This window comes from Hesperophylax consimilis, chromosome 1, assembly GCF_061612785.1.
Source record: "Hesperophylax consimilis isolate HC1 chromosome 1, BYU_Hcon_1.0, whole genome shotgun sequence".
Taxonomy (NCBI): Eukaryota; Metazoa; Arthropoda; class Insecta; order Trichoptera; family Limnephilidae; genus Hesperophylax; species Hesperophylax consimilis.
Window position 1 is genome coordinate 18,485,125 of NC_142836.1, and position 11,572 is coordinate 18,496,696.

Below are 11,572 nucleotides of genomic sequence, written 5' to 3' on the forward strand. Positions count from 1 at the left end.
GCTAAAGTGGCCCTGCAAAGAGGCTATTAATGTTTTTCTCACACATGCAACGTTAAGGTTGCTGTGCCAGGGTATTTTTGCTGAAACTTGAAATATATTTTGAATATGGAAATGATGTCAAAGAAGGTATTTCAATAAATTATACAATCTTAAATAAAGTATTTACAACTAACATACATATAGCCCAACTGTAACTTACTGCTCTTGTAATATTCGTAAAGTAAAAATTATTTTAACAGAAAAGTCATTAACAAGTTTTTGTTTTAAATATCCAGTTCTTCCAGGAGTCTACGAAAAAGACTGAATGGAAAGCAAAGTTAACGGTGTTTATGGTGGTAACTGTATTTCTGGTTATAATGTTAATAAAACGAAGCCCCGGACAAAAATACTCACATCTTCATCTCCGCGTGGACAAATCAGCCACACCCCCTTCAGACAGCAATGCCACATTAGAAGAGATTGCTGATCAACTAACTAATCTTCCAATTTTGGATTGGATAAGGAATATGGAAAAAATATCACAGATGTTTTACAAGAATAGCTCATGTGCTCCATACCCTTCAATATTTAATTTGGACTATGATAGCACGTATTGGCAGGCATTGCGCACAAGCAACGCAACATTCTTCTTCATTGGAGCTTACTACGATTCCCGGCAAAGTGCGCGGAGAGTGAGAATCATTTCCATGATCGACAGAAAAAATATGAATATGTCGGTTCATTGTCAGCTTTGGTTTGACAATCGCGATGAACCTGTCTTAGTAGAGACCCACGAGTACCATTTAATATGGAGGACATTTTGGGGAGGAAATTCTGATGGTACTTTCCAGCCATACCTGATGACATGCGAACTACCCACACAGGCGGAGGGTGTACCAACCTCCGTGTCTTTGGTAAAGAACGCCTGTGATGCAGCAACCAATCACCTGCGAGTTACCCATGTAGTTCCGCCTGAGAAGAAGTCTTTTGCCGTTTGCGTCAAGGGGCTCAACTTCCTCTATCCCGACTTGTCCGTCAGGCTGGTGGAGTGGATGGAGCTGTTATTCCTTCTGGGGGCGGACAAAATCTTCTTCTACCAATTTCAGGTCCACCCTAATATATCTAGAGTTCTTGACCACTACGTGAAACTTGGGAAAGCAGTTGTCACCCCCCTGACACTACCTGGAGGAAAACCCAATTTTCCACTCTTGCAGAAACGATATTTAATTGAAAAGGTATTACAAAGACGTTTAAACGAAGTCATTCCATATAATGATTGCCTTTACAGGAACTTATACTCGTACGATTATATTACACTGCTGGATATAGATGAAGTCATAGTACCTAACGGGGACGTGAACTGGGAGGGCTTAATGCGCAAGGTGATGAGTGATATCAGCCCCTCCAACAAGAAGTATGCTTCATTCAACGCCCGCCATGTATACTTCTTCGATGACATGGAACATAAGGCGGAGATACTCGAAGATGTGCCACGCTATATGCACCTTCTTCAGCATGTTATGCGCTCTAAGAACTATACACCTCCCATGTATTACATCAAGTCGTTTTTCCCAACAGATGGTCCTATTTCCATTCACAATCATCTTCCTATTGATTACTTCGACTCCATGTTAGGATCTTATTCTATTGACCCTGAAGATGCAAAGTTACACCATTATCGTAATGATTGTGTTCTTGAATTACGTTCCATGTGCGGCCAATATCGCAATAATGTCATGGTAGATACGGAAGCGCTTAAGTATAAACATGCTTTGATTTCTGGAGTTACGCAAACACTCATAAATTTAGATTTTATTTGAAATATTTAAATAAATTGCATATATTCAAGTTTTTTTTACATATACAGTATATATATTTATTTGTTTATTATTTGTGTTTTTTACAATAAATATACAATGTTTACAAGTCATACTGTTTTAATTTATACTACACTTCATTAAAAGCATTTGCTTGTGGATGGAAAAGTAGTGTACATTTGCAAAAAAGTAATATAACTAGGTTACTAAAAAAAAATAGAGGTACATTAAAAACATTAAATGTACCTCTATTTATGAAAAAATAAAAAAAATCTCCCATACTTTTTGTTTTATGATTTTTAAAAATAAGGAAGTTCCTGCACTGCACCCCGTATATGTAAGCAGTTTACAACATAAAATCAAATAATAAGACAATTTAAAGTTGAAGTTAAAAAAAAACAATCAGCATCGTACCATTGGTGATTGCCCTTGTGGTAATTTTGCACACAAACGGCGCTATAAAATCATCCAAATATTATTATTAGGAATACATACTCATAAATTAGTTTTAGTAAAATGTTAAGAGACATACTTGATTTACTTTAACCAGTGATTCCTGATATAATTTGGAGTATAAAATGTAAATGTTAAGAGACATACTTGATTTACTTTAACCAGTGATTCCTGATATAATTTGGAGTATAAAATGTAAATGTTAAGAGACATACTTGAATTTTTTTAAATGGTGATTTTTGATATAATTTGGAGAATAAATGGTAAATAAAATTTTGGACTCCGGAGACTTTTTTGATGTTTTATCAAAAACGATTTTCTTATACATGTCGTCACTAATCACTCAGCCAAGTAATCGCCCGACCCCTCACACATACCCTAGCTGTACAATTCCTATTGATTTTCAAAGTTTTTTGTGGAAAACAAAAACATAAAATTTAATTTACAAGCATTTTTTACTCTAAATAATGTCAGCAATTACTGGTTAAAGTAAGTAAAGTACGTCCCTTAACACCCTGTATACCGAATTTATTGTGATACTGATTTCCAGCGTTAAAAAGTGTTTGATAATCTTTATAAAAATAATTATGTTTGTTTTGATCTACCGTTAACAATGACCAATGGCTGCGGTCAATTAATTCAATTTGTTTTGCAATATGGAATTGTTGACTGCGGTGGTGCATTCAAAATTTCTCTCAAATCATTACAAAAATATTAATAAAATCAATTTCAAATAAGCCGTATGATTACCCATAAGATTATTTCAAGAATTTAAAGTCCCTTCAATGCAAATTATTTATTAAAATATAGCCCTTTTACAAATTCACAAAGATTGAGTAATGAAAACTTACAATTTTTTTCAAACAGCAATAGACTTGCAAGAAATGGCTCTACAGCTATCCCGTGCTGTAATACCAAATTTATAAATACATTGGAGTTAAATGCCTGTGAATAATATTAGATTAGAAACAAATTATTCAAAATTCAAAATTACTATTAAAAAACCCACTATGTATGCTTCATAATGTAATATAATATTCTTTAATAAAATTTTAAATTTCATCCTTCTCAGTACAGACCCATTACATGTTTACCGACAATATACAAAATTTTAACCTCTTGCTTGACAGATTTAATATATACTCATTTAGATGAAAAAAATATTTTATCTGAACAACAAAAAGGTTGTCGCAGAAAACATATGGGATGTAAAGAACAATTACTTATTGATTCTGTAATTCTAAAACAGATTCAAACTCGAAAATGTAATTTACATACTTGCTATATAGACTACCAAAAGGCTTTCGATAGTGTCACGCACTCGTGGCTGATCAAAGTATTAAATATATATAAAATTAACCCCATTCTTACTAACTTTTTGGAAAATATTATGTCCTTTTGGAATACCAATTTACTTATCAATTTAAAAGGTAAGAAAATAGTAATACCGGGCATTTCAATTAAAAGAGGGATTTTTCATGGAGACTCGTTGAGTCCTCTTTGGTTTTGCTTAGCATTGAATCCTCTATCTAAAATGTTAATTAAAAGCAAGTTTGGAATAAAAATTAAGGGTAATACAAGGGAGAGTAGTAAAATTTCGCATTTATTATTTATGGATGATATAAAATTATTTTCGAATTCTGAAAAAAAATTTAGAGAAAATGATAGAGGTACTTAAAAACTTTTCAGATGATATCAAAATGACTTTTGGTTTAGATAAATGTAGAACGATCCATATAGAGAAAGGCAAAATTGTAGATGGGGACGAGAGTATATTTAGAAATTTCCAAATTACTAGTATGAAAAGGGATGAGGTTTATAAGTATTTAGGATACCCACAATCAAATAGATTAGACCATAAAATACCTTTGAAAGTTCGAACCCCACTCTCCAAATCGCGCCGATAAAATTGATGAGTTTTCCAAAAACGTAACATTCAGCAAATTTTTAACAGATTTTAATAAAGTGCATTATTCTTGTTGCGATTCCGAAATTTCAGCCTTTTTGGCGAAATAGATCCTGAAAAAATGCTTTTGAAAGTTCGAACCCAAGTTTCCAAATTGCGCCGTTAAATTGATGATTTTCCATAAAAGAAACTTTTAGCAGATTTTTTTAAAGATTTTTATAATGAGCATTATAACTGTTCCGATTCCGAAATATTAGCCCGTTTAGCAAAATAGATCCTGAAAAAATGCCTTTGAAAGTTTGAACCCAAGTCTCCAAATCGCACCGATAAAATTGATGATTTTTCCAAAAAAGCAACTTTTAGCAGATTTTTTTACAGATTTTTATAAGGAACATTATAACTGTCCCGATTCGAAAATTTCAGCCCGTATAGAAAAATAGATCCTGAAAAAATGCATTTGAAAGTTCGAACCCAAGTTTCCAAATTGCGCCGTTTAATTGGTGATTTTCCATCAAAGAAACTTTTAGCAGATTTTTTTAAAGATTTTTATAAAGAGCATTATAACTGTTCCGATTCCGAAATATTATCCCGTTTAGCAAAATAGATCCTGAAAAAATGCCTTTGAAAGTTTGAACCCAAGTTTCCAAATTGCGCCGTTTAATTGGTGATTTTCCATAAAAGAAACTTTTAGCAGATTTTTTTTAAGATTTTTATAAAGAGCATTATAACTGTTCCGATTCCGAAATATTATCCCGTTTAGCAAAATAGATCCTGAAAAAATGCCTTTGAAAGTTTGAACCCAAGTGTCCAAATCGCACCGATAAAATTGTTGATTTTTCCAAAAATGCAACTTTTAGCAGATATTATAACAGATTTTTATAACGAGCATTGTGACTGTTCCGATCCCGAAATTTCAGCCCGTTTGGCAAAATACATCCTGAAAAAATGTCTTTGAAAGTTCGAACCCAAGTCTCCAAATCGCGACTTTAAAAATGATGATTTCTCCAAAAAAAAACTTTAAGCAGATTTTTTCACAGATTTTCATAAGGAGCATTATAACTGTCCCGATTCCAAAATTTCAGCCCGTATAGAAAAATAGATCCTTAAAAAATTTCTTTGAAAGTTCGAACCCAAGTCTCCAAATTTCGCCTGTAAAATTGATGATTTTTCCAAAAAAGCAACTTTTAGCAGATTTTTTTACAGATCTTTATAAGGAACATTATAACTGTCCCGATTCCTAAATTTCAGCTTGTAAGGAAGAATACATTCTGAAAAAATAACTTTGAAAGTTCGAACCCAAGTCTCCAAATCGCGCCGATAAAATTGATGAGTTTTCCAAAAACGTAACATTCAGCAAATTTTTAACAAATTTTAATAAAGTGCATTATTCTTGTCGCGATTCCGAAATTTCAGCCTTTTTGGCGAAATAGATCCTGCAAAAATGCCTTTGAAAGTTCGATCCCAAGTCTCGCAATCGCGTCCGTAAATTTGATGATTTTTCCTTAAAAGCAAATTAAACCAGATTTTTTTACAGATTTAACTAAACACCATTATTTTAGTCACGATTACAAAATTTCATTTATTCTAATTTTGATATTGATTTCGCTTTAGAACGTGATTCTTAGTACGATTCCATAATTTCAATCCGTTCAGCGCCATAGAACCGGAGAAAACGGCTTCCAAAGTTCCACCCCATGTTCTTTATTTGTGCCCGTAAGAATGATGTTTTTTCCACAAATGCTTCTTTATGCAGATTTTGATATTGATTTTACTTCAGAACGTGATTCTTAGTACGATTCCAAAATTTCAATCCGTTCAGCTCCATAGAACCGTAGAAAACGGCTCTCAAAGATCGAACCCAAGTCTTGCATTTGTGCCCGTAAGAAAGATTTTTATTCTTGACAATGCTTTTTTCTAGGTAAATAATATTTTAACAGGACGAGTTTGGAAGTTGCCTAATTAAATTAAAATCTCGCAAGAAGATTTAAAAATAAAACTATTACATCATAATTTTTTAATACCTCCTAGAATAAGGTTGGTAATTTGGAAGGCGAACAAACTGGTAGGCCGACACGCCACTGGACTGGAGGGGTTTAGTTTCATTCCTTTAAACAAAGAATTTGACAGGTTATTTAAGAAGCAACAATTTATTGGTTTTGAAACGATTGTGACGGATTCTTGGACATTCAGTATGTGTGGTCTTTTTAGTGCAATTCTATCCTTGAACACACGAAAAGTTTCAGATTTCGAAAAACATAAATTAGATATCGCCATATGGAGAAAGGCGGAGTTGATTTGGGGGAGGAGACGGGAGAGTCTAGATTCAGGAGCGCGAGGAAACGGGCGGACAGTCAGGGTGAAAGAGCGGGGGCAGATAGTCAGGGTTTGGAAGCGCGGGAAGACGGGCAAGATAGTTAGGTTTTGAAAGCGTTGGAAGACGGTCGAATAGAGCCAAGGGGGTCAGAGATTCAAGGTTTGGGAGACGGTCAAGGATAATCAGGATCGGTCAGCGTTTTAAGATAGTCGAGTCGGTAAAAGCTAGGAAACGCGTCAACAAGAATTCATCGTCGGAACACGAACACGGCTAAAATCATTTAGTGTAGAAAGTGTGGTTTTTCTAACAGCATGGGTATTTTACTGCATGTGAGTGTGGTTGTTTCTTATAATTATTTGGAATGCACTAAGATGATGAATTGGTAAGTCTTATTATAAACTAATTAATAACCCTTGTTTCCCTTATGTAAACCAAATAATTCAATTGTATTTTGAAGTAAGAGTATTTAACTTGAATACTATAGCTAATTATGTTAAAATCTTGAACGGAAGAATTCGTGACAATAGAGTCCAGACCCTCTAGCAAAAGGGGTCATAAATCACATATTGTGTTGAAGCCGACCGGGTCTTGGCCATTGCAAAAAAGGATGAAGAGCGGTTACTCTTAACACGTTTAGGTTATTCAACAATAGGCATTATTTACGAGTTAGGTATCTTTCGCAATTTAAAATGATTTAATAATTCTCCAGTAGTAATACTTAACGACTAGGTTATACGGAATTCATAAAATATATTTAATTAAATATAACTTATTCAACCATCACTCGCACTTAGCCATGTACCGCGAGTGCACCATTATTTCAACTATTATATCTACGTACTACTAGTACCTACTTCCGACTTCGTTTTACGAACTTTGTGAAGGCTACGGTGTATTGTATTTATTACAGGGGGTTCTCTGTCAGCATATAATTTTCATTCATCTTTGAATCGGGATAACACAGCGGATTGAAGGTAATTGCCGAGAGAATGCATCTGTCTGGCATCCCTATTCTGTCAAGTGAGATTTTCACTCACATAAGTTTGACTTGGGACGAAGTGTACGAATTTTCCGTAGGCTATCCTATCTTATCAAAGCGACAAAAGCGAAGGAATCGAAATTGGTAATTGGCTTGCCTAATAGGGACTTTTTTGTGTTAGCGAAATCGGAACCCTGGATACCGAGATAGCGCATATTCCAGTAGAGCAGCGCCGGCCTTTTCCCGTGCTCTTGGTGTGGTTGAGTTATTCTCGTAAAAGCATCGGTTTCTGTCGAAGGTACTGGAGGACCAGCTTAAGATGGTTACCCTGGATAGACCCCTGTTTCGAGTATTTTCAGCTGGTGAGAGGACGCTTTCACGGAGTCCCAATCGAAGGGAACGAAGATTGCTAATGGGCTTTCCTACTTGAGTTATCTTGGTAGACGAAGGAACAAAGCGGGTAATGGCTACGCTATTCCTTTCTGACGTATGGGGAGGATTTTCTCGCTGACAGAACGAAGGGATCGTGACGAATATTTAGTTGTTTCGGCGATTTCTGACGTCCTTCCTGTCAAATTCAATAAATACTTACCCCACTATAGAAGGAGAAGTCATCCAGAATTAGGTTGGGAATTGACTCCGACTGAAACCGTTTGAGCTGACGGAGATCGGATGATTTCAGATTCACGACCTGACGATTCCAGTATCCCTGATCCTTAGCGCCGGAAGTCGAGGATATCATTTTCTACCATTCTTTGATATTTGAAGCGAACGGAGGGTAACAAACGATAGAGCGAATGACCATGACTTTAAAGTGCGGTAAAATCTCCCGTCCCGGAAACATTCGTTATGTCGGATGGACGCCCTCATTCAAATTAAATGTTGACATGACTATTTTGAGTGTGCTGACGTTGCTGATGCAAACCACTTCAGTATATGTTTATGTTTGAGGTTAGCAGAGTGGACTCCTAACTTTCGGCATGCTGGCGAAGCTTGACTCATCATCGATTTGGGGAGGTTGACGCGACCTAAACCTCGCGCTACCCACGTGACCCAAATGGTTCCTGACATCGGGCTATCATGCCACCGGACCGGAGCAACTCCTTGTACCTAACGGTATAAGATGAATCTTCATCAATCATCATCATCAACATCATCATTTACCACCAAGGACCCACATCCCACCTTGATCACCCTCCGGCAGGAGGCAAAACATGTCATTATTTCATCTGTCGCTGAGCGATATTCAGTTAATTTCTGGAGGTGTTGGGATTGGACCATCAATTTGGCTGCTCTCGAGCTGGTCACGTTGATGGGTGGGATTTGGACGGAGACCAATCGAAAGCAACACATGTTTTGTCTCTAGCTATTCCCAAAAATACCTACTCATAGAAATAACTCACAAAACTAATAACCCACGGACGTATATAAGGGGGGGGTCTTGGGGGTCCGGACCCCCCCCATTGCACCGCGCCGATTGTAGAATACGATAGTTTCTTAAGTCCGCCACAGTGCGGGGAGCGGGGGAATGGGCAGTGCCCCCGCCGCGGCGCGCCGCCGCCGCCCGCGTTTCGGCCGCGCGCACCATACCAAGCTAGAATCTAGTTTAGTCTATTTTGTCTCTTCGCGTTGCGCAGTTGTCAGTTGTTTTAATACAGAAAGAAGTGTCGCATTTAAAAAGTATGAAACGATCAAATCAGGTATCTCTTTTGAGTTTTTTTTCTAAGAAAGAGAGACCAAATCCCAATGAACTTTTATCAAAAGACAATGTGGAATCCTGTCATATTGAAGAAGTAGGAATAAATAGAGCGGGGCCATCCACAGATACTGATGACGATGAAGTGAAGAAAGGTAAGTCTCTTGTTTATTTTATTAGGAAGGAACCCAGTTACTAGAATTTTAAAAACTTTTATCCTGCTCTTATTTTTATTCCCAGAGAATTTCTGTAAACAAATGTTTTGCCGTGAGCATAAAATATTTGACAAATGGTAATTTCAGTGTATATGCGACGTGTACCTAAGTGTTATAAAATCATTTCGCCTTTTAACAGAAAGAAATACAATTATATACACCTACTAACTAACGTACACGCAAATCAATCGCTCCGAACAAAACAATTAAAATATAAAGTTTAAAACGCTTATAAAACAAAGTATAAGTTTTATCCGTGTTTACCACAGATGATTATAGTGTCACATCTAATTAACAAAGAAATATTCTTCAATTAAGTGATTAAAAAAGAACAAATATTGAAGTGAGGTGACAGATCAGCGTCATTTTACAGTGAATTTGTCATATCATCTCCCAGTTTAATTTGAATTTCAATCTGTTGGTGATATATAATTAATTATCAAAGTGTTCATAATTATTGATCCCGTGATAGTGTTTAAAAATAATAAAATTACAAAAGTGAACTGATAATATTGAAAAGAACAGTAAATTATTTAATTTACAGGTGCTCAGTTATATTACAAGCCGCTAAAACCACGCTTTGCCGCAAGCCTTGGTTGGTTCAGTGGTCTAAGGCGTCACCTGAATTTGGTGCAGACATTTGATGATCCTAGGATCGAATCTTACAAAATCCAGAATAATAAAATAAAAGCGATTTTATTTTTATTTTATAATTTATAAAGTTCAACCAATATACCTAATTCGATTATCATCGTAGTGTCGTTATAAGGCGGGAAGTACAAAATATTATTCAAGATGCACTGCAGAGTATGTCCAGAAGCCGTCCTTTCAGACGATTCAATATTTGTGTGTGCGACGTGTAAAGGCACCTATCATTTAGCCTGTGGAGGCATAAATGAGAATACATACCGTCGATTTACTCAAGAAAGGCGAACCCAACAGAAGTGCAAGCAGTGCAAAAAGGATACTCGTTCAGCCGCCTCAAGTGCTACTATTTTAACGGAGACCACCAGTGATACCGCAACATTGGAACCATCAAAAAAAGTGACCAACAAAGCTTCAACGCCCACCTACCAACCATCAACTAATCTAGAAGAACTGCAAGAGTTAGTCATTTATAAAACGACTAATTTGGAAAAAAAACAAAATGATATTTTGGACCAAAATAATAAAATTCTAGAAAATATCCAATTCATAAGTGCGCAGTATGAGGACTTTCTTGCCAGATTTCGTAACATGGAGCAACGGAATGATGAGCTCACGAAGAAGAACGCCGTTTTGGAAGCCAGAATTACGGTCCTGGAGAATGGTCTAGAATTTCAGGAGCGTGCCCTCAAAGCAAATAATGCCGAAATAAGAGGCATTCCTGAAATCAACGGGGAGAATTTACAAGACGTAATGTTCAACATCTGCCAGACTACAAAATCCTCGATTCAAACTAAAGATATCGACTCTATCTATCGGTCAGCTAAAAAATAATAAACAGAATCATCCGAGAGAAATAATTATCAAATTAAAGACGAATCTAGCTAGAGATCAGCTGCTAGCGGATGTGAAAAATTACAATAAAAATCAACAAAATACCGAAGACAAACTTAACACATTGAACATTGGAATTGCCGGTCCTCGCTCGCCTATCTACGTTTCCGAACAACTGACCTTTCGATCAAAGCAGCTCTGGTTTAAGACACGCCAATATGCCAAGGAACGTATGTTTCGATTCGCGTGGGTTAAAGGAGGGAACATATATATTAGAAAAGAGGCGGGAACAAATGCTATTCTCATTTCCGATGAATCAAAATTGTCAGCACTGTGATAAAATTGTACCAATTTCGCTCTCGAGGTATATTTCGTCTCGCTTGTTTACTATTATATTTAGTCGTTGTTCCCGCTTCATCATGTCTATTGCCTTCCACTACCTGCTAGGAACTTGTATTATCACCAGATTCATAGTAATTTTAGGTGTCAATAAAACTAAATTAGATATTGTATTAAAACTTATATTATGCGAAAGTTTATCACAGCACCACGTTAATCTAAAATATAATAACTATGTTACGCAATACTACACTTATCTAAAATATACTAAAAATGTTTCGTTTACCATATGATAATTATAATGATTCCGATATAAATTATAACACAAATGTTATTTATGATCTAAATAATCTAAACAAATACAATTGGGGCTCATATAGTCTAAAAATCATACA

General features: G+C 35.9%; 1 protein-coding gene across 1 annotated transcript; it reads left to right on the top strand.

Moving 5' to 3' along the window:
* The first annotated feature begins 839 nt into the window (after positions 1 to 839).
* On the top strand, positions 840 to 10,003 carry LOC149426388 (uncharacterized). The gene is made up of 2 exons (XM_089639840.1): positions 840 to 1,645; positions 9,904 to 10,003. Exons 1-2 carry the CDS (start codon positions 840 to 842, stop codon positions 10,001 to 10,003), a joined length of 906 nt encoding a protein of 301 aa, XP_089495966.1.
* Positions 10,004 to 11,572: the final 1,569 nt, after the last annotated feature.